At 36.6% G+C, this 24,397-nt stretch overlaps 1 protein-coding gene across 1 annotated transcript in view; it reads right to left on the reverse strand.

Annotated features, from left to right (window-relative positions):
* The window catches only part of CFAP47 (cilia and flagella associated protein 47), a 280,168-nt gene that overhangs the window by 86,372 nt on the left and 169,399 nt on the right, over window positions 1-24,397 (reverse strand). The window contains exons 51-52 of the mRNA XM_048288836.1: window positions 19,726-19,823; window positions 41-216 (exon numbers count right to left, since the gene is read on the reverse strand). Of these exons, the coding sequence (XP_048144793.1) occupies window positions 41-216; window positions 19,726-19,823 (274 nt within the window). The remainder of the gene's footprint in view (window positions 1-40; window positions 217-19,725; window positions 19,824-24,397) is intronic.

Below are 24,397 nucleotides of genomic sequence, written 5' to 3' on the forward strand. Positions count from 1 at the left end.
AAACAGCTACAATTACAAGTATCAAAACTCTACAGCCTACCTTCCATTAAAAGAGCCAAGAGCAGCTGGGGAAAACTGTAGGTGATATGAAAATGTTTGTTTGGGCCTGACAATGAAAGAGTTTTCTCCAAAAAGGGATGGATGGTCCAGCAGCACACTCATCTTGACAATGTTTTTGGTAGGATTAGTGATGGGAATATTAATTCCAACAGTATCCTAGAAAGAATAAAAAAAAACCAAAATCACAAAATTAATTATGAGCAATTACATGTAAAAGGTATTTCTCAAACAAGTAAAGTACTTACTCATTGTTTACACTTATGCAAATTCAGGCTGCACCTTTGTTTGATAAGTGAACTAACCCAAAAAGAGCCAAGTTGCAGCAAGAAACATTTCAGACAACCTTCAAATTGTAAACTCTTTAATTCCATAAATATGGAAAAGTTCAAATCTTCCTGGCTGGTCTGTGTTCTACCAGGCTACTTCACTTTTCAAGATATGCCCAAGGCTTGCCAAAATACACCTTGCAAGCCAGTCTTCTGTAATCCCAAGCAGGTAAAAACTCCAAGCTGTCTCCCAACAGTCAAGCACAGGCAATTGGAAATGTCCACTTCACAAGCTGACAAACGATTAGGCTGAATTCTGCTGGATCTGTTCCCTTAATTTAAAAGTTACATCATAATACTTGACAGTGAAACAACACCACCACAATAAATATTCCCTCTCTCATTCCATTAGACCATTTCCCTCACTAGTGATCTCCATATCTTTGTTTAAAGTCTATGAGTACTTCAGGGAAGGGCCATCTTTCAATGATCACCTGGAAAACATCGATACTATTAAAGATGCATAAAAAATTCCAGTTACTGTAATAAAACAGAGGCAAACTATGGCCTCATTAGCTAAACATGCATATTTTACATGTGGAACACCTGTAGGATGAGCAGGAATGGAGCAGAGGCAGCTCACTCTGCACAGCTCCTACATTTCTTTGCTGTAAGATTAGAGATGGTGTAAATTCATCCTATGTGCCCTGGGTGTATCAATATCAATAAACTTTATGAAACAAAGCACTTTAAACAGTCCAGAAGGAATATACTTATGAAGGCAGTCCACTGTGATCATCCAGGAGGCATACTTGCAGTTTAAAATACATATGTTCTTTTCAGATATAGTTATCTATAGAAAATGCACAAAATTCAAAAATAAAGATATGTATTTATTTCTATCTACATTTGTGTACATGTACTTTGTATATTTGTGTCTACCCCAATTTTGGTCTCTTTCCTTTGCTCCAACCAAGCAGTTTATTTTAAAATGGATGTTGTTTTGGTTTTTTTTAACACATAGTGATTTGTTTCTCACAGCAAAATTATTCCATGTACTTTTTTGTAAAAAGTAAATAATTCAGATTGCAATATGAAAGGAGAAAAAGATAAAATGTCTATTAAAATTAATAACACACTAAAAAATGAATATGAAATACTTTTATGACCCCACATAGAGCTACCTCATTCTGCTTTCAGCCTGCCTATGATTTGGTAAATTTCTATATATTTACATTTATTGACAATGACTACTGGAATATGCATAAAACACATTTATTGTTCTACAGATGGCAATATTACACCAACAATTTATATCATTTAAGTGCCTTGCATCAGTAAAATGGGATTTAAATTTGCCATAAAATATTTTAAAGCTCAGATTAATAGTTTTTACTGGTGTAAACAAGTTTCTAAATCTATCTACCATTTTATTGCCAAAGGCTTCTTAACAATTTTATAGTAAAATATCTACATGCTGTGTTGAAGAAATACTTTTACAGTAAAAAGAAAATATGGGACAGCTGATTTAGGAAAAAAGCAGCAACTATCAAAAAATCTTTTTAATCTTGTACACAAAGGAAATTTTACACTGCCAGTGTTACCATAAAACACTGTTCTCTTGCCAGTATAAAATGAATGCTTAAGATTATGTATTTCCCTGGAATTTCCCAGGAAATTTGCCTGGAATTGCCATACACATTTTAATGATCTGCTACTTCATAGATGGAAAGCAGATGTATATTTATCAGCAGAATACATATATAATTTTTACTTTTTTTTTTTCATTTCTAGGCCTTATTGGATTGTTACAGAGGCATAGAACTAGGATAAATAACAAAATGCCCATGGAATTTCTAAGAGTATTATTTTTCTTGAAAGCACCATTTTATCAGACAGAATGTGAAAGAGGAACATCACAGGCAATTTCCAAACACATTTATAGTCATTAATATAGTTCCACATTTCAATGTTGAGTATTTGATAAACATTTTGACAGAGGAGAAATGTAAAAGTTGAAAAAAGAAGAAAATTAATCTCTTTCCTCAAAAATTTCTTATATCAAGGCTGCCAGTCCCCAATATAGAGCCACTTTTGTGCAATATGTCATGCTATTATTCCTTTAGAACTTTCCATGACCCACTTCTTGTCCAGTGCAGGTCATTTAAAATAATCTCACATGAGTTAAAATTAAATAAAATGAAATGTATGTATGAGATAACATTTATTTTCTGTGGAATTTGAAAAAACAATTGACTGCTAATACTCAATCCTACATTAGTAGCCTAAGTCTATGCAGAGGTTTAATACTCTGTAAACCAGAGTCTGTTTCAAAATATGTTCACAGTCATCAATTGTTCCTTTGTGATACTATACTTGTTTGCTGAAATATTTTCCTGATATATTTTATGCCAAAGACTTTCTCATCATTCCTTTCTCTATTTCCTTCTTTGAGCAACTGGATACAATTTATTTAAGGTCATAATACACAATTTTACTTTTATTAATGTATACACTGCACTGAACTATCAACTAATCCTCTTGTAAGTTCAACAAGGAAACTTGCAGGAAGATGGACACACTCTACTATTACTGTGCACAACAATTCTCTGTGTTCCACCTCCAGTAACAATCCTATTCTCACCATCAGCAGGTGTCAATAAAAGCAGTACCTGTCCAAAGTTTCTAAGAGACTGACTACAATTCTTATTCTTTAGAAGAATTGTTTTCAATTAAAATCCAGTTTCATTAAGGAGATGACATTAATTCCATATTTTTTGCAGCTTTTTCAATCCATAGACCTTGAGGTGAAAGCATTTGTAATTGCTCCCGAGTTTGCCAGGCTATGGCAATAGAAGCAAGTTTTCAAGCCAAGTAAACAGCAAGAAAGTTATTTTTATAGGCCTGGTGAGATAAAGCAGCAGAAATTCTTCCCATTGGAGTCCTTGTCCAAATCATTGTTCTTCTAGATGGACAAGTAACAAGTGCCTTCCTTCTCCGTGCTGTACCTGATGACAAGCAGGAATGTTGCTTAGTCAAGGACTGAACTTGGAATGGTGGCAATATTGTTGAAAAAATAGATCTTGGCCTTCTCTCTTCCACAGGCTCAAAAAGATAAGAGCTTTCAACATCCCTATCAGTGTCTATATGCCAGTGGAAGGAGTTAGAGTCTCCTGCTGTATTCTCATTATTACTCATTTCTGTTTCTTGGAACAGAAGAGGCTCAAGTGAGTTGAGCAGTAGCAGCTGATGACAGAGTTTTAGGGCCATGCTGAACACAGCTCAGCCCAGTTTGGTCAAACTACTTCTAGAAATCAGTTCTGGATCTTGAACTGCTCAATGCAAAGTGCCTCCAAGTCACACCTCACTCCCCCCTTCTCTACACACACACATCCACACTCAGCTGGGCCTTTCTGGCACTGAACATTCACACATGGAACTCCAGACCTCCTCTGTCCTGAGGGGCTGAGTCCTTCAGGTTTCCTATTCACTCCTAAGTTAATGGAGATCTTTGTAAAGTGAACCATCTCCCTCGCTGTACAAGCCCCTTTTTTTGGGTTTTTTTTAACTCTCTCTGAGATGTAAATGAATTGCCAAGATAACCTTCTCCTTTTCATGCACGGTTATGAGGCTAGAGAACCAGAGCATTGCCATTAGCTTGATACTGTATTTTCCCATTTTACTTGGCATATTTTGCCTTACAAAATAGCAGCTTTCAAAAAGGCACCAGCTGTTCATCAGCCGTGAAGTCTATCAGAACAGCAAATTGAACTGCTTGAAATCTAGGACTAAACACCTTAAGCAAATTATGTATTTGTACAACTTGCTTAGTAAGGAATCCATTCTTATTACTATTGCAGAACAGGAAATCAACTATAAGGAAAAAATTTGCACAGGACATTTAATATCAGAAGCTAATAGGGCAGTGAGTTTCAGGTTTAAATTTACATATAAATTTACATAGAAAATTCACACTGAATTTAATTTCTTTTAGCTGTAATGTGTATTAGTGCCTAAGTAATAATGCCCTGAAACAGAATACAGCAAAGATTAGTTCATAAGTTATTACAATAATTCTAAGCTCACTGACTAAAAATTACTATACTGCTAACCTCTTAATGGGGGCTAGACATTGTACCAAGCAAAAAAAATGGGAAAACAATGTTTTGCAAGAGATGATTGCAAAAAATATTTTTCTGAAATGGAAGGAAAGGAAGAGACTGAAAAAGCATTATATTTTATGACTGAATCTATGATGTCCTCAGCTCCACCAAAAGATGCCAAAACCCACACCAAACTGATATTACAACAATCTATACACATATAAGAAAAGCTAATGAACTAAATAATATGCACATATTTGGACTTCCATGTACACATGGAAAAAGTTGTATCAAAGATGAGTTGAATGCTAAGAGAAGTGCTATTTTAAGATAATTATAAGAAGCATACCTGACAAGGGGATACAGACTGACTCAAAGTAAAATTAACATTCCAAATTCCCACAACTGAGAAAGTAACAACTATTCTCACATCTTAATGAATACATTTTGAATTTGAAATCAAGGGAACCTCTGCATCCATGGAGACTGAAGCTCAATAACTCTCCATCCTCCTGAGATCACTGGCAGATTTCCTTCTCAGAACCAGCAGTGTTAGAAGAAGAAATTACCAATTACAGCTATTTTTTGACAACGTCTATACTGATGGTTGGCACTTCCAGTGACCAGCTCAGTTGCCTAAATCACCTCATACAGTAACCTGGCTTATCAAAGTTCAGTTGGTTTTGAGAGCCCTATTAAAAAAAAACATAAAAGTCAATCTTTTCCATTACCAGAATCAATAGGGAAGGAGATCATAGCATCATAAAATGTTTGTGTTGGAAGAGACCTTAAAAATCATCTCGTTCTATGGGCAGGGACACTTTTCACTAGACCAGATTGCTCAGAGCTCCATCCATCCTGGCCTTGAACACTTCCAGGGGTGGGGCATCCACAGCTTCCCTGGGCAGCCTGTGCTAGGGCCTCAGCACCCCCACAGTAAGAAACTTCTGCCTAATATCCAATCTAAACCCACTCTCTTTCAGTTTGAGGCCATTTTCCCTTGTCCTGTAACCGCATGCTCCTGTAGAAAGTTTCTCTCTGTCTTCCCTGTAGGCTCCCCTCAGGTACCGAAAGGCCACAACTAGATTACTCCAAAGCCTTCTCCTCTCCAGCCTGAACAATCCCAATTCTCTCAGCCTTTCCTCATAGCAGAGGTGCTCCATCCCCCTGATCATCTTGGTGGCCTCCTCTAGACCCTCTCCAAGGTCCTTCCCGTGCTGGGACCCCAGAGCTGGATGCAGCACTGCAGGTGGGGTCTCACCTGAGCAGAGCAGAGGGGCTGAATCCCCTCCCTCACCTTCTGCCCACACTGCTGTAGATGCAGCCCAGGACACATTTGGCTTTCTGCACTGCAGAGAGATGGGCTGCTTCTGATAGCTGACACTGAATTAATGTAACAAAGGGCCAAATTAATCTTCAAAGGATTTTTCAGGAAAATCATTTACACTTACTTTGTCATCAACATTTTTGGAAAGCATGACTCAGCAAGTGACAGATTTCAATACAGCTCCTATTCATCATTTTTATGGGTCACTTTGCTGTGCAGATACATGTACATAATACATGAGGTGCCCATGATGGAAAACAGTTTGAATCAAATCAATAGATGTATTTACAGTCCTTGGGCAATAGGACTGTTTTGGGGGATGCAAATCCAGGCTGCATCTGTCAAAAATAGACATTTCTCTTTTTTTCGGATTGTCCTTTCTCCTTCAGAGGCTGTCATATCCAGAACAAAATACTTAAGGTCAGTATCACTCAATAAAAAGTGTGAGAAAGTGCAATATTTCCAAGTGAGAAATGTACTGTTCTTAGATAATGAAGTCAAGAGAGATATCAGTGACTACTGCATTTTAAAAAAGTCAGTTATGTCTCATGGAGTTGTAATATGCAAACTCTTCTGCAGGCATGTCATCACACTGAGATACCAGCCCAAAATCAGCCTCAAAATAGCAACAATTGCCATTTGTGACCCTTCAGAGAACTTAAGGAGATGTAAAATTTAAGATACTTTCAATTTCCAAATAGCTTCTGATATATCAGGTAGGCAGTTTAGTATCTGATCTGGACTAAATCTTGCTCTCAGAGATCTTAGTGAATGTAGTTCAGCTTAAATATTTAAGTAAATCTGTGCCATTCCCTTCTTTACCAAAGAAGTGCACGATTATCCCTGGACTCTGAATGTGTACAGCACTAAAAGGTTTAGTTCCTGAATTAATTGTATCTGCCCGTATAATGCTACAACAGTTAGCTGTAATTATTTTCTGCTGATCTCACTGATTTGTTTTCAAGTGCTACATAAAGTCACAATAATGCCATAAATTCACAAATCCAATAGACTAGAACATACTTTGGGAGGCTTGGTGAGTGCTGATGATTTCTGCATATTCATAATGAAGTCAGTAACTGAAACCACACAATTACTTCCAGGAATTTACTCTAATGTAATTTAATTAGCCTATTAGTTTAATACTGGACTAATATTTCGATCCAACTGCCCTGGATTGAAAATTTGATGTGATGAGGTTCAAAATCTCCATCTGACATGCAACTTCAAACATGACAAAGTCTATATCAGTGAAATGCTGAATATCAGCTCGCTCAGAACTGACCAGCAAAAGGAAATGACCAGCACTGCCCGTGTTCCAGTGCTTCAACGAAAGAAGCAGAAACACTTGGTAAAAATAAACTTACAACCACCTATCAGAACCTAATGGTAGAATAGCAGCAGGGACCAATTACTACACTATTTCCACCAACTTTAAAGACTTCTGATAAATGTGGAAGCAAATATTCTACTATGCGCCTCTACTCGCAGCTCATGCTGGTATGAGCTAACTAAAAGTACTTCTTTACTTTAGAAGTAGTAACCAACTCCAATAATACCTCATTTTTTTGAATTTTTATGACCATACTAATGAGGTAATTTACATCTCAGCTACACCACCTACCATCAAGTTATTCAATCAGTGGAGGTAAAATGCTAATTAATTTGACTATCTTAGATCTTGCACCTACTGTGACTCTCTCATTCTGTAGGTCTAAAAATAGATTTTTAAGGAAGCATTTCTTCACAGTTTAAAAGACCAATACATAATTATCATTGGGACAAAACATGTAAAGGTAGAGATAATTCTAATAGAAAGCTGAAATTGCCAGGATTTCTGCTGAGAAAAACTTTTTCTCCTAAATTTTCTAGGAGTAAATTGCCTCTGATAAAACCTTTCTCTACTAGATTCTAGACACTTGCTTTTTTTAAATCAAACTTTTATTTTTGGTGTATCTCTGCAGTCTCAGGAGCCAGACAGTGTTATAATATGAAGAGAACATCTTAAATGTTCATAGCTTTTCTGAGAACAGAATTATATCTAAATCTAAAGGAACAATCTCTATAAGAGTTATCGCATTCTATTCCTTACTATGACTTACAAGAGCAGATAAACTTTGAAAACAGCCTCATTGCTAGTTGTTGCTCCAAGAAAAGTGAACTTTCAAGCCCTTGAGGTTTGCTCACAGATTACTGTCTCACATGAAACAATAAATGCTGCATTATAAATATTGACTTCTATGTGTGGCATGCTAGAGGTCTCTGCAGTCTGTCCCACACATTCCCTTAGCAGTTACCCTACAAAAGTAATGCAAGCTCACTACATCACAAGCAATGTTTTTTAAAAATATAAACATCAATCTATATATATTTTTATTGACTGTTATCTTTTACTAGAACCTCTTAAAAAGCAAAAATTAGAGCAGTCTGAACCCAGGCCGACACTTGAATTTCCCTGGGTCTGTGCAGTCTATCGCTGTCAAGCAGAAAGAAGCCTCTCCATCTGTGTGGGAAAGATGTTGAAGTGTTTATTAGAGAATCATGAATCTATGAATCATGGAGTGAAAGTATGAAAACCTTTCTATACTGATTTCTCTACATTTTTGGCTGCTCAGTTTTGACCACCCAGCAGATCACCTCGTAAGGGAAAGAATTGCAACTACAAACAACCTGAAATACACTTTCTTTTGGCATATCCACATATTTGGACATGAGCCATTATTTCATCCTCTAACTTTTATACACTAAAAGCTATCTCCTGAGGTTTCAACTTCAAAACTTGGGTAAGTAGCAATGACGTGTTTTTGAATTGTTGTATTCATCCTACAGTCACATTCTGCTGTGTAGGGCTCACACAGAACAGACCTGCTGCATTCATTTTTCTAGACTGCCAAAATCAAAGGTTTGAATGTTGGAACCAGTAATGGGAATACCCTGCCTACACTTAGATCTGTATGTAAACAGCAACACTGTGCCAGTGACCTTTTAAAAGCATCATTAAAAGCTCAGAAGCAGTGTGAGAGTGGTCTGGGAGCCTTTACAAACAGCAACAGCAGCACAAGTTTCAACTCACAAGAACAAGTCCTGCAGAAGTGGAGTGGGCAACATGTTTCAGAGATACATTGCCAACTTTGGGGCACTCGTGGTTCTAAAGGACTTGAGAGAGAGAGAAAAAATAGACAGATTTGGCAGAGAAAAGACAAAACTCTTGTCTCCACACTTGTGGAAACCAAACTCAATCCCTTGCAGGCATTTGGTTTTATTAAAGCAGAAACTAATAATTCACTGTTCAAAACAGACCTTCCCCTCTGGCTTATCTCCTGCTGTACAGATCCTGCTTGGAGCTCACATATTAGATATTTCCTCTCAAGATAGAAAATACTACATTTCAAATATATGGATGGATTAACAAGTCTCTTGACTCAGTGAACCAGTAATATACACTTAGAATTTTCTCCATGGAATAGACAACTGCTAATGAGAAAGTGCTTAAAGCAATAACAGCCTTTTAGACACTTTACATCAAAACTTAAGAATCACCTTCCTTCTTGACCTCTACATTCAACCTGAATATTTGAAGGCAAATATTTAGAATATTTACAAGACAAAGTAACTTTTGCAGTTCATTTTTCTGAACAATCTGAGATAATTTATCAGCCTAAATTATGCCTCTGTAATAGTGTTATGAATTAAGAAATACAAGTAAGCACAAAAGTAAAATATAGTAACAAATGTTTTAATTGTAAATTGTTACAATATTGTCAAAAGTTGAAGATATTAATAAATATTAATTGATAAAATTTTAAAATCTGGTTGTTTTCTCTGCATTTAGAACTAAAAATGTGCAAATGTACAAACAACTCATAATAACTGGAAGTGTTATTTAATTAATGAGTAATGAACATTAAATAAATTTTAATTTGACTTGAAAACTTCCCACTTTCACAGATGGTTCCTTCGAACTGTTCAAATTCTTTGTAAATTATCCTTTCTCAATCCCAGAGAAATATAAAAATAATTACTGAGTTAATATTCACTACCTCCTTCCATGTGAAATGAGTAGTACTAATTTTTACTCCCCATCTCTCTCAAACAGCTTTAGTTGGAATTAGTTCAGTAGAAATATTTGCTGCAGGGAATCAATTTTATGACCCTTATGTTAGTTACTTTTATACAAATAGGTCTGCAGGTTCAACTAAGGTAGTCTCTACGATTACTGGGACTTCAGTTTTTCTTTAGTCTTCTAAGATTTCAGTTACAATGATTTTCATCTACCTTTACACCAGGAATTCAAATCAAGCAGCTAATTCATTTCTAAAAGGCCAAAGAAAAGTCTTCAGACAGTAATAGACACTGGGCCCTCCCTCCTACTGAGGGTAATGATTTAAGCAAGTGCCACAGATTGTCGCATTTACACAGTCATTCTTTATTCTGATTTAAATAGAAGAGGAAAAATGTGCATTACTTTTTCTATAGGCCAAACCATCTAAAATAAGTAGGGCTGTAGCCTAAAGTAAAAACATCCAGTAAACCTGTATAACTTAAACCAAGTAATTCCTGAGTTAATGGCATTTCTCAAACTTCAACACAGCATCTGTTTTCAAATCAAATCCTCAATCAACTAGCTTTATATACTTACTTGAAGTTCCTGATTCAGATGTTGAGAGTACTTGTATGTGTGGATTAATTTGTTACTCATTGTAATTATTTAATTTAATTATCATCTGCTGTTTCAGAAGCTGCACATACTGTCCATAGAAATCCAGTAGAAAAGAACAACTAGCTGCTTTAACCCATATTCTAGAGATGCAGAGCTATGAAGTTTTATTTGAATGCCACTCCAGCACTTTCAAATAGTATTCTGATCATGGGAACACAGCAATGTTATTTTGGAGAAGCAGGGATATTCATATATTTTGTGGGAGCAGTAGTGCCCCTGCCAAAACAGTCTTAAAGATAGAGCTTCCTGTTATACAGATGGACAACCTTCATAGGAACTGAATGAATAATAAAGATCCCTTCTTTCTATTCCTTCTTCTTACACAGGGAAAACAGAGTGTTCTCACCAAGTCACATTTATCACTGAGGGGAAGAACAGTGAAGCAGCACCAGTTTTCTTGGCAGCTCTGAAAAATTGCAGGACAGGTTTAAAGGTTAGAAAAATTTACAGAACATCACTTGTAAGAGCCTGCAAACATAGTTGGAAAATTTATACTTAACGACATCTTTTGGAGAAATTGTTACTGTTCACTTTCAGGTTCCTCTCACTGTTATTTAAAAAAAAAACAACAACAAATACAAACATAAAAGAAACCCCACCCAACTTCAAAAGTGTACATACAACCATGTTTTATCTTGAGCCAAAAATCTAGCATTAGTTCCTAGCACTGATAGAAAGACAGGCAATAGAGTTCAAATATTACGTTTTCCTTTCAATAAATTTACTTTACTACCTGGTTCAATCTGTACTCTAGGCCATCAGTGAGAATTTTTTCTTAAAAAGAACTTTTTCAATGGACTTGCTGTGTTTAATGGTTGAGAAAAAAACTCTTTTGTTTTGATTCCTAAGGCCCAGGGGAGCAACATGAGTTATGGACTAAGGGAATTGGTAGTTTCATTATTCAAGGCCACTCTCTTCACATAACAGTTATTTTTCATAGATAAGACCACTTATCCAGATGAAACATCCCCTCTAATTACTTGGTTTAGATCTAACCTCCCGTTTTTGTTCCATGGCAGTTAGTGACAGCTCAGATGTCATTTTATGATCTACATTAGCTCCCTGCTATTATATCACAGAACTGATTATTCATCTGTAGGGACAAGAGGAGGGGGTTAGCAGCTGCTATATATTTATCAAAAAAGTCACTTGCATTTTTATATTTCTAATAATTTACCTTCCTTTTTCTATTTTTTTTTTTTATGAGCTATACAAATATGCTCTGGTCTGAATTATTTGCCAAACTGCTTTTAGTTAGAGTGATTAATAATTACTACCTTCTCAAATTTGTTTTTCCTCCCACCAACCACGTTGCCATGGTTCTTTTACAGAATGATACTTTTTTATACTACCAATTGTCATGAAAGCATATGATAGAAATTAAAAAATCATAGGGCATGATTCATAACTTCAGGTTACTCAGTTTGTGAGAACAAAATCCAACTATCAGCCATGTATAGCAATATTCAGACTATAGTTTTGCTTAGGATTTATGAAAAATTAATGTACCACAGATATGAAAACAGTGTGCCACTGTCTTCAACTGCCAAGTTAGATAATTACAAAACATTCTTAATTATGCACTTTTTACTTTTAAATAAATACTGAAAAACTTAATAAGGGGGACACTGACACATAATTTAGATTCTAAGTTGGTTCTGCTCTTAGCCAAGTGCTATTTGTAACAAGATCTCTACATTATACCTGTGAATTGATATAATGCAGTTACCACAAAATGCAAATTCCTGCTAGAATAAACATGATGCAGTGTTTTTTGACAGGAAGGGTTACAAAGATTTGGGTGCTGTGATCTGTCTATATCAGCAGGCAATGAGACACAGAAGGAGGAGATGTAGAGCCAAGCAGGTGGTGTGAGGACTCAGCCTCCACACCGTGTGACTGCCCATCCATGTTTTGCTTATGAGTGGTTCTGTTTCACTCCCATGAGCTTAAACACCCATCAGTGGTTGAAGAACATCAGATGAGCATGTGGAAGATATTCTCCAGTTAAATTACACCCAAAACAGATGGATTTCATCCATTCCACTGCTGTGTGATACAGATGGAGTAGTAAGTGGTGGCAATCAGGAGAGACACCCAAAAATCCACACTATTTCTGTGTACTGAGAGTTTTACACAGATGCATCTTTTCTTGTGGGTTCCCTTCAAGTAATTAAACTGAAGAAGGTAAGGTGCCAGGGAAGATGCATGACCTAGGGAAAATTAACACATCTTTTCTGAGATCTCTTACTGTTGTGCCTCTCTGTAAAAGAACTATAGGTTTAAAACAGACTGACATCTCCCACTGATGGGTTCTGCTTTTGCAGTCCCCAAAGCATGATTCCCAAGTTCTAAAGAACTGCCAACGATTTTGAGGGGAACTATTCCCTGAGCCAATATATCCTATATATATGAGAAGAAACATATCACTGAATTGGCAAGGGTGATACTTCTGATCTACATCTTACAAATCCATTAGAAGGCAAAATCATTTCTGTGTGAGAAGAATTTGAGGAGTACCATAAAATTGTTTGGGTTGGACAGAACCTAAAAGATCATCTTGTTCCAACCCCCCTGCCATGAGCAGGCCCACCTTCCACTAGACCAGGTTGCTCAAAATCCCATCCAACCTGGCCTTGGACACCTCCAGGGCAGGGACATCCACAGCTTCTCTGGGAAACCTGTGCCAGGGCCTCACAACTCTCACAGTGAAGAACTGTTTCCTTACCTGTTTCCTTAGCTAATCTAAATGTACTCTCTCTCCATTTACAGTCGTCACCCCTTGACTAACCACTACATGCCTTTGTCATAAGTCCCTCTGCAGCTCTCTTGTATCTCCCTTTACATACTGGAAGGCTGCTCGAGCCCCAACTCTCTCAGTCTGTCCTCAGAGGGGAGGTGCTCCAGCCCTTGGACCATCTTCATGACCTCCTCTGGACTCTCTCCAGCATGTTCATATCCTTCTTATTTTGGGAATCCCGGAGCTGGGCTCAGCACTGCAGGTGGGGCCTCACCAGAGCAGAGGGGCAGAATCCCCTCCCTGGAACTGCTGCCCATGCTGCTGATGATGCAGCCCAGGACACATTTGTGGGCTGCAAATGCTCAGCGCTGGGTCTCATCCACCAACACCTCCAAGTCCTTCTCCTCAGAGCTGCTCTCAGTCCATGATCTGCCCAGCCTGTATTTGTGCTTGGGATTGCCCTGTGCCAGGTTCAGGACCTTGCTCTTGGCCTTTTGAACTTGATCAGGTTTGTGCAGGCAATTCTTAGAATTCATAATGAATTTGAAAAGCTGCCAGCTACTAATGAACAACAGTCTGATCTAGCTTGTGATATCTGTGTCACTAACAGAGTAAAACCCACAGAACTATTCAAATATACCTTAGATTACTTTTTTTAAGTAAAATATACATTTGCAAATACAATTCTGCATGCTATACCACCTCCAGTCTCACAAGTTTCTTCCTTTTGCTTTTATTAGACTGCCACAGGCTGGTCTAGACAAGACAAAATTAAATAAAAATATGTTAATACTTTCATAAGAGAAAAATGAATAAATTCCTGAGCAGACTGTGATCACAGAGTGTACTTTCTCCCTTTTTCCCTGGACTAGTTTTTAGCTGATCTCTTTTAATAGCGTTGATGATCCTTGTCAGGGTGAAATGCAATCGGAAATTTGCATTGGTAGAAGGAGAGCCAAAGCCGACAAGTCTCAACATCACTCTCCCTTACATCATCCAGTTCAAAACAGAACAATTTTCTACAATCATAGAATATGACACCTCACAGATCTGAAATGTCTTTACTGGAATTAATTCCAGGACTGTGCTATGGAAATGTTTCTACATGTAGCAGAATCAATGGAGTTTTTAATGACCGTGGAGAAATGCTCTCTACAGGCCAGCAGTGCCATCTGCCCAAACTGGTTCCTCAGGTAGACTGAAAAAGAAACGACACTGAAAAAAACACAAATATTCTTAGACTTTAGATTGGCTTCTTTCATTATGACAGCTGGCAAAAAAAAAGAGTTTGAATCTGGGCAGTGACTGATGAAGTTGTAAGGTAAAGTTGGAGGCGTTCATTGTAAGCTGCGCTAAGATTAACTGGGTTATTTGAGTATTACTAACACTTAATATCCCTCCTCTGAAACACAGGCTTATCATCTACATACTTATAAGGGTTCCCCTGTTGACAAAGCTTTAGCAATCCTTCACAGCTGGAATGCATCCTTACCACCTATTCAGGCTTCACCAATTATCTATTTTCTCTTAACATACACAGAACTTAGAAAATAAACCTGGAGCTGGATACTCTCCCTCCATTGCAGTAGGGTTATTCTTATTTCTGCAATGGTTCAGCACTGGATTTCAGAGCATTAAGGGCTTGGATTAGAAAAAATATCCAGATCAGCAAGCTATATGCTTTAAAAAAATCATTCATTTAAAAAGAAAATCAGAAATCATGTACCAATCTGTCCAAGTCGGAAAAAAACCCAGCCAAATATGAAAACACCCAACCTTCTCCCTCAGTATAAAAAAAACAAACTACCAATAACAACAACAAACAAACCAACAAACCACAACAACAACAAAAACAAAACAAAAAAACAAACCCCAAAAACCTGGACAGGAGAATGAGAAATAAATCTATCTTCAAGAAGTGTAACTGAACACTGAAAAAACAGACTGTCATCCACTCATCATTTGGAAACAGAAGCATGTGGAATTATCACAACAAAAGTTAAATTCAATATTTGAATCCGCTATTTGCAAAGTAATGGCACTATGCATTTATCCAACACAGGACACACCATCAGTACTAATAACCAGGGAGAAAAAGTGAGAAGTGAAATTGCTTCTCTGTCCCAAAACCTCTAAACATAACAACAATATTAAACAGTACTAGCACTATAAATAGCCACGTGTGTGGCAATTTTTCCTTTTTTACTATAATTTTCTTCATAGAAAAAATGAACTCACACATAAAAAGAAAATGTGATTACATTATTTTTCTTATTCAAACACTGTATTGACCTTTAAAGCACTGTATTGTATCATACAGTGGTATCAATTTGTGGCAGGCATTCTAGTGACCACAAGGACCAAAAAAACTAAGTCTAATTCAATTTAGAGACAGCTGTGTTTCAAATTGGGGGAACTAGTATGTTTCTATGTAAAAAACAGGAAAAAACTATCCTCTTTTAAATTTAAAAATCTATTTCCTTTATTTCCTTTAATTTATGGGTCAATTCTTAGGTCTTCACTGAAATCCATTTCATCAAATCATAGAATACGCTGAGTTGGAAGGGACTCATGGGAATCATCGAGTCCAACTCCTGGCCCTGCACAGGACACCCCAAGAGTCACCCCATGTGCCTGAGAGCATTGTCCAAACACTTACTGAGCTCTGTCAGGCTTGGGGCCGTGACCACTGCCCTGGGGAGCCTGTGCCAGTGCCCAACCAGAAACCCAAACTGTCTACTGAAGAGTAAGGACTACAATAGGATTTGACTCTAAACTTCCAATTAGATTACTTTTTCTATTCAAACAAGGATATTTCTTTCACTGATATACAGTGATTAAAATAATTGAAATTAGACTAGAGCTTAAAATTATTGACTTTTTCAATATGGCTTTCAATATTGACTCATTCAATATTTTTATTTCCATAAACACCTTATTCATAATCTGGTAAATAGAAAAGTACAAGCTTAAATGATTTCAGCTATAACAGGTCAAAAGAGTTTTAAAAAGCTTGGGCAGCATAAAAATGGGTTTGATCCATTTAACTAATCAATTTCCACTCTGAATTTTAGGTTGAGAGAAAGAACACATCCCAAAATGATATGTAGTGAGATGGGTCTCAACAATGTAAAAATGCAAATTTGAAATATTTTATTAAAAACTTGAGTTAAACCAAATTATCTCTAAGCCTTTCAGATACATATCTCCAGATATGCTTTGATATTGAAATTTTGCACCTTATGTTGAGACATAGAAGTAGCAAAGCAAACTAAAGGTAAATGTAACTGGAAAATCCTGTGTTGTTCCCATTCATTAATCTAATCAGAATTAAGCATTATGCAAAAGACAAATGAAAGCAGATGCAATAATACTTAGTACAGCAAATTCTGAGCAAATTAAATGAGGATGGCGACACGATGCATGAGTTTGGGGTGGGGGCAGTACAGACCTAACTGTGGTATTTCTTTTTAGCTGATTTTATGTACTGAAAACAGAAGAGAGCAACTCTATGCTGACACCAAGACATGACCTACAGACAATTGCGTGGTGCTCCAGGTAGAACTTCTTGTTTCTTCAGAATTCTCTGCACTCTTCAGCAGAGGAGTAGCATCAACTGATGGCCAAAGTCTCAGGACATCCATAAGCATCAGAACATGCACAGGCTCACAAACTCGGCCTGAATTCTGACACCCACAGCTCTCAACTCCCCTTTCCATGTGGTGTGAGCTGTCACCCTGCCACAGGCCTTGCGTTTCAGACAGATGCTCATGTATGAAATACAAAAGGCTGAATCAACCTAAAGCATTTCCAAACCTCAAACACAAAACTGGAATCTGCAAGCAAATGTATTCATGGGGTACAGCAGGACATGTGCCAAGATGATCCCACCCTGTCCACTGTTCTTGGGGTGCCCCTCAGCCTAAGCTCCCTGGGTGTTCCCTTGCTGCCTGCAGGCTGGTGGTCATCGTGGCCACATGTCCACCATCAAGAACTGTGAGATGCTACACCTGGCTCATTTAAAATCCCCATCCTGCCAACTTTACCTCTGCTGTAGCCAATTTCTGATGTTTCAGAAGTCTGATCACTTGGATAAGACAGAGGAGTACTTTTGACATGCTGAGGATAAATTTGTATTGCATTTGATGATGAGATTCAGCTATAACTACCATACAAAAGCAGTGTTATTAGTATTTTAAATTAAATGTTGCTAATCCTCTTCATTCTAAGGGCCAGGAAGGAAGAAGACTCTAAGGTCAAAAAGAGATCAATGTATTCATTAAATCTGACTCACTGATGTAGCAGATGTACCAGGTGTCTATGCTTTTTAAATATTTATCAGCTTTTGAAGCAATTTCATGTTCTCACCTTCACAAGACTCTGTCTCCTGTTTTCACTAGTAAGATCTTCCAATGTTATATTGTTCTCATTACTGGCACATTCCATGCAAGATTAAATAATTCTCAGATGTAAATTTTTGGCCGCTAGCTCTTGATGCATGCTGGTCAGCAAAACTGAGGCATCATCACTAAATATTCTTTAGCGCGTAATCACATTTCTTCTCCAGTTTTTCTTTGGCAAACTAAGTTGATAGAGCTATTTAACATTCATGTGACAAGGCCTGCTTTTCCAGTCCTCTGTGCTTGTGGGAGATTTCTTTGATTTTCTTCCAATATTTCAGAACAATTTTAACCTTCAAGAACCAGACATATACACATTCTATTAACAGTACCACCAGCATTATTTGCTTTCTATTGGTGTCTGACCATTCTTCAGCAGTCAAGGACTGCATTGGTTCTCCTTCCTGCTGTCACACTGACAGTTCTACTGAGACATTAGCTAGGATAATCCCATTCACTTACATTAGAGCCCGAAAGCTCTCACACTCCAGAAATAAGTGCCTGACATGTAACCAGTAAATTCAGGAATAACAGTTCCATAATAGTAACCACATGTTATTTGCTAGTCAGAAATATTCATGTCATCTTTCAAATTCATCAATTAAAAAAATTTATTACATTTTCCATAGACATCTGAAGAGGTATACTTACTTCTTTACCTCCTTCATCTTACTAGAAAGGAATAATTCAAATTTTCAGGTCAAGAATTTCAATGCCCTGAACACTGCAGAAGTATTTTGTACTTTAATGTGTTTTTTTCAAGTTTTCACATTGACTTTGATTAAAATTTATAGGAAGAGTTCAAATGCACCTTGAGAACTTCACATACAATAGGAGTCAATAGTGTACTTCAAATCTAGCTTTCTCTTTTACCCCTTCAGAGTATTTTCAGATCAGAAAATGATACAAGGCAATGCATGATACTGTGGGATAAAAACTTACACTGTTCTTTTCAGGGTCTCAAATCTCTTTTAGTCTAGCTTTTATGTTTCTTACTAGCACCAGACACCTCCCAGCATACTCATGCAGCACCAAGACTTTGAAAACATTATGTTTCTCATCCCTACAGAAGTTCACATTCAGGATACTGCACTTCAAGGAAAGAGCAAACCTGAAGTCACACATGAACAATGATATTTAAATATTTTCAAGTGCTTACTGGTTTGGATTTTCTTCCCCCCATATGAACACATGTAAAATCAGCTGAGGAGACTCTTCTCCCTTCCCAGCATCTGTGACTGGAAGAGGTATTCCCCTAGCACTTTTATCACATATTTTTATTTGCAAAAATGTTCCTGCAGAAAAATACCATACCAGTCATTTCTACTCATAGAACCTGTTACCACTATATGTTATTAAAGGCAGCATTTGTTAGCTGCTTACAATGTGTGCAGAAAGCAGGATGTCTAGGTGCTAAAGCAAAAATCCATTTACAGAAGTTAGGAAAAATATTAGCTCTGAAAACTAACACCTTACAAATGATAATTCAAAGACAAATGCAATTACAAATCTGTGGAAAACAAAACCATTGTTTATTAAGCAAACATACTAAACAATTATTTTATCTTTACATAGTTAAGCGATTTAAAGCATACTTATTAAATATGATGTAATTGTTCTTCTAGTATGACTAATATAATTCAGGGGGTTTTTTTTTGAGAGTGACAGTATGTATTCATCTAGTAATACAAACATGATTAAATACATCCCAATGGTTAATGAAATTTAAATTACAATACTAATTTGGCATGCATAAAGAAGCAAAGTTCCAAAAGAGCCGTATTCTGTTGTGGACAACAGAGAAACTGAGGTTTTTGTAGAATTCAGGCTTATTTGAAATCCAAAATTAGAAGCAGGTATCAGCAGAATAAAAGTGTAATTTTTCAAACAGGATAAAGAAGATACTTTTATTAAATCATTCATTTTACTTCATATCACCGGGCTTAAATGAGATCTTAGTTAAGTATTGAATTTTATTACTCAACCAATGATTGTGTGGTCACTTAATAAAATTGATTAATCCTCTGTGATAGCAGCCAGAACAACAATAAAAATTGTATTTTTCTTCTAATGCAGTAGAACAAAATTAGACATTTTGAGTAATCTTACCAGAGCTCTGCAGTTCACTTCTATCGTCCTTTCTGCTGCTGCAGGTGTGCTGTAAATCTTCAAGGAGAACCACACTTTGCAATCTGTAGAACTTCCTTCTATATTAAAAAGAACAAAATGCCTTACAAATTATCCTGTGAGGTGATCAATCCTAGCAGCCTTCAAATCAATGAGAACTTTGAACTTTTGGCAGAAATGCCAGTCACTGTTCATACTGAGACAAAGCAAATCATGAACTGATTTAATCACTGTCAACAAATGGCATTATCTAATCCCTTCTTGTCTGAATTCAAAATAGTAACAAAATCAATAGGTACAAAAATTGAATGGAAATAGCACTTTGGCAATTAGCTTCCTAGACTACCACATAGTTTCTGGGTTTTAAATATCATTGATTTGTAACTAAGACTTTATAGGAAACTGACAGTACTTTTATAATTTTATATCAGGAAATCAAAATTAGTTCTTCTCATACAACCTTTTGTGTATCAGAGAAATTAAATTCTGTTCAGTTCCACAGAATTTCTGCTGTGCAATTTCAGTCAAGCAATCTGTGCTTTGCTAAAGCATATCTTCCAGATAGACATTGGGTCATGATTTGAAGATATCCACAAGAAGTTTGTTCTGGTGGCTACCTACTGGCTTTGGAAGATATTTCAATACAAGTCTAATTTCTGATTTCCATTAATTCACTTCACCATTAAGCCAAAAGATTTTGCAATGACTTTATCTGATAGATTTAACAGGCCCGGCATTAAGTATCTGGCATTTTCCTGGTTTTAGAACATAGTCATGAATGTTAATAAAATTATCTCATCAATCTCGTTCAGGTAGATGAAACAAATTAAGCCTGAAATCTCTACCATAAGGCCTGATCTTCACAACAGAAATATTTCATGTGGTAAGATTTTTGCATGTATAAAGAGTTGTTCAGCATCTTTTAATAATGCATACCCAAGAACTACTTGCACTATTCCTGTTTGTCAGTATATTGTATGAGATGAAAATAGTCTTAATCCTCCTACTCACACTTTCCTGAATTATATACTAGAGAGCTCCATCAGCACTCCTGTTTTACCACAGCATTAATCTTGGGAGTTCCTACTGGTTTTCTCTTCTGTTGTGACCCCAGCTTTTCTTAGAGTCACCACTTTCCTTGTTGCCATTCCTTATTTTGCACATATGACTTTTTTTCTAAATCCTGTTTCCAATAAAACTGTTTCTGACTGGCTTTATTTGCATTATTTTCTTACAATTTTAACCAAATACATCCTATATTAACTTATTTGTTTTCTTTGGGCTAATTTGATATGCATACAATTTACTGGGTTTTAATACCAGAATTCCAGCCTTACACTGCCTGGAATAGCTTCAGTGTCCTGCAATCTATAAAAATTAGCATCACTGAACTAAAGACATCCCCTGAATTTCCATTAAAGGATTCTGGCATGTATATTACCCTGAGTTTAATCAATAAAAAGGTAAAAAAATAGTACACAGAAGAGAGGGAACTTGTGCAAGAAAGGAGGATCACCTTACACCAAAACAGAACATACTGCCTTGGAAGTTGAAATAAAAGTTCTCAATTAAACACCAAAAGAAAATCAGAGTACCCATAGCTTGGGACATCACATTCTTCAAGAATGCAGTCAAACTCTAGGAAAAGCTCTAAAATTCAGGTAGGAAACAAAAGATGAAAACATAACAGTAAAGTTCCTTTTACCCAGGATATGTGATTACTTCAGGAAAAAGTGATTTATTAAAGTACAGCAACACATTCACAAATGAAGGTTCTGTACTGTTAAGTAAAACAGAAAAGAGCATAAGCTGCTATTTAAACAGAAAATTAACTAGGCTGCCACCCTCTCCTCAAACCTCCAAGAACACTCACACCAAAGAAATACTCCACCCTCAAGTGACAACTTGCTGAGGATTTAAAAAATCAGTAGCATAACCTTTTCAAACACATCTGAAGCTGGTAGCCTGACAAACTCAGAAGGGTTGATAGATGATCAGGGTGGAAAAGGAATGCTCAAGGAAGATAAGCCTGCAGCAGAAAATCTAAATTAATCCTTTGCAGCAGTGTTCATTACAGTGGAGTTCAGGGACTTTCTAAACTCTAGAACTTGTTTTGAGGGGAATGGTCAGAGGGACTCTTCCAAATTGAGGTTTCAGCAGAAAAAGATCAGAGCAGACTGATAAAGAAGGAAGTAACAAATCACCTTTGCAAGAGAGTGTCTGCCCAAAAATTGTGGTTTAATGAAAGGTGTCCCTGTCCATGGCAGGGGGGTTGGATCTGGACAACCTTTAAGGTCCCTTCCAACCCAAACCACTACATTTCTGTGTCTGTGAATTCAGAAGGACCTCATGTATTAAATTGTGGTGGTGCAAACCAACATGAAACTGCTTGCTTAAGTCAGCTCGGGATATGAAGAAATGAAAAGGGAGAGAATGTGTTGCCAATTTTTTAGACAGGTCTCCTGCATAAATTTGTAAATTACAGATGTGAGTTTGTTTATATATTCCAAAGAAAATTATTAAGCGTCAGAATGAGGGAGGAAAGCCTCAACACACAAAACTATTTGAATTCTTCGACTAAACCAGCAGCTGTGTGAATAAAGGAGATGTGGTTATACAGCACCCTGCATCATTACTTGTCATTACATATTAGGCCTTCTAGCAATTACTATGTCTATTCTGCAACCAAGATACTTTTCCATATACACTTAGAGCCTTCTTTTTCTCTCTGACCACACATTTCTCCTCTGTATTTATAACTTACCTGAGTCACATTTCTGTTCTTCATAATTGCAGTAATATAAAACTTATAATCTACTTCCCTTCTCTCTTCTTCCTAATAAATTCATTTATTCCATTCAATTTGCTTAAAAAATACTCTTATTCCTGACATGTCTCAAAAGCAAAGCTTTCAGGTCAAGTTACTTTATTTTTAGTTTTGCTTCAAGTATTTTGAGCTATTAAAACTTTTTATGTTACAAATTCTTATTTCTTTTTTGCACTTTTTATGCATTTGAATGCTTAGATTCATTTACATTATAAATTTTTCTCGATTTTGAAAAAATTGTTCTTTTTTCTGAAGACTAAATAAATTATATTACTTATAGATTACCTTTCTGGAAAACAGCTATCAAGTTTGAGAGTGAATACACTGTATGCATTTTTCAATGACATTACATGTATTTAGATATTTTTAATCATAATATAATTTAATGAACACTTTCAAGAGGCATTTCCCAAAAAACTGTTAAATACTTTAATGGAAACAGTTTTCTTAATACATGGTATGAACCTGGCATTTCTCTGCTGAAGGAGCACCTCTTTTACTTTTGCAGCTGAACTTTTAACTGAACGTTCCTGCAAGTTCTGCTTAGTATTAAGCCTTGAAGTTGCATAAACTTTGATGTTCTGTCAACTTCTACTCAGTGAAAACATAGCTGAGTGGTTGCTTTGCTGCCCACTTGCATTGTTAAAAACATAAAACTCGGGCCTTTATCCTCACTTAGCTGAAAACCTGACATCAAATAGTGACTTTAAAGGTGAGTCCCACCTCATGCCTTTATCCATATAATGTATTTGAACAGGTTACATCAAGGCCAATTTATTGCAAGTATCCTCACCCCCAAGTAATTATAGACTGATTTTACTCTGAATTTCTTCTCTTCCTAAGGAAACCCATAAGATAGAAGCAATTCTTACTCTCAAGAATACTCAGAAGTCACTTCCAAAGCTATAAAAATCTACTGAAGCTTAAGCTTCCTTGAAAAGAAAAAAAAAAAAAAGAAAGAAAGCAAAAGACCTTAAACAGATCAAAATAACAGCAAATGCTTTTAGAATTTCCTTTAGTTCTATCTCAGCATTTCTGTTTCAAACCCAAAAACCAACTTGCATGGCTAAAGATAGGTCTAGTATCAGAAATTCATTTGCTGATGTACAGAGCAGAAGGTTAAGAGTTTGGGGATTTCTTTCACCATTTTTTGTTAGGCTTTTTCAAGGAATTTTACTTTACCAGAGAGTAGATGCTGGGAAAACAAGGCTCAACCATCACGGGCAATGGAGATAAACTCAGTGTACTCAGACTGAGACACAGACATGGCTCTTCCTCTACCCACAGAACAAGGTTATATTCGTCTGTTTCTGTTTTCTGCACACATTTAAGAAGTAGGCAGAAAAAAAAAAAGTTGGCACGCTTCCTTTTCTCTCTACTTTTCTAAACTTCCATTGACATTTTTAATGCATTCTAACTTCCATTGACATTTTTAATGCATTTTAACTTCCATTGACATTTTTAATGCATTTTAACTCTTTCCTTAGGGCCTGAGCGCTGCACTTTGATGTCTTGTGAGATAAACTCCATTTGACTTTAGGCCTGGATCTCTTATCTTCTCACTCTGGGGCTTCAATGACAAATAAAAGCCTGCTTTATGCAACCATCAGGTCATGATCTTGTCAGATCTCATGAAATAAACAAAACAAATTGTAGTCAGTATTTCAGACAGAAATCGCCACTAGAGAGGAGCGAGCACAAATCTTCTGAACATAAAAATGCATCTCCTTCAATATTTAATCTCCACCACCTTCTGTTTTGGTCTCTCCTGTGGTCTGTAGGTTTTCACCCTGACTAGTTAGGGTCAAGAATCTGCCACTAATGGTT

This window comes from Corvus hawaiiensis, chromosome 2 (genome assembly GCF_020740725.1).
Source record: "Corvus hawaiiensis isolate bCorHaw1 chromosome 2, bCorHaw1.pri.cur, whole genome shotgun sequence".
Classification (NCBI taxonomy): Eukaryota; Metazoa; Chordata; class Aves; order Passeriformes; family Corvidae; genus Corvus; species Corvus hawaiiensis.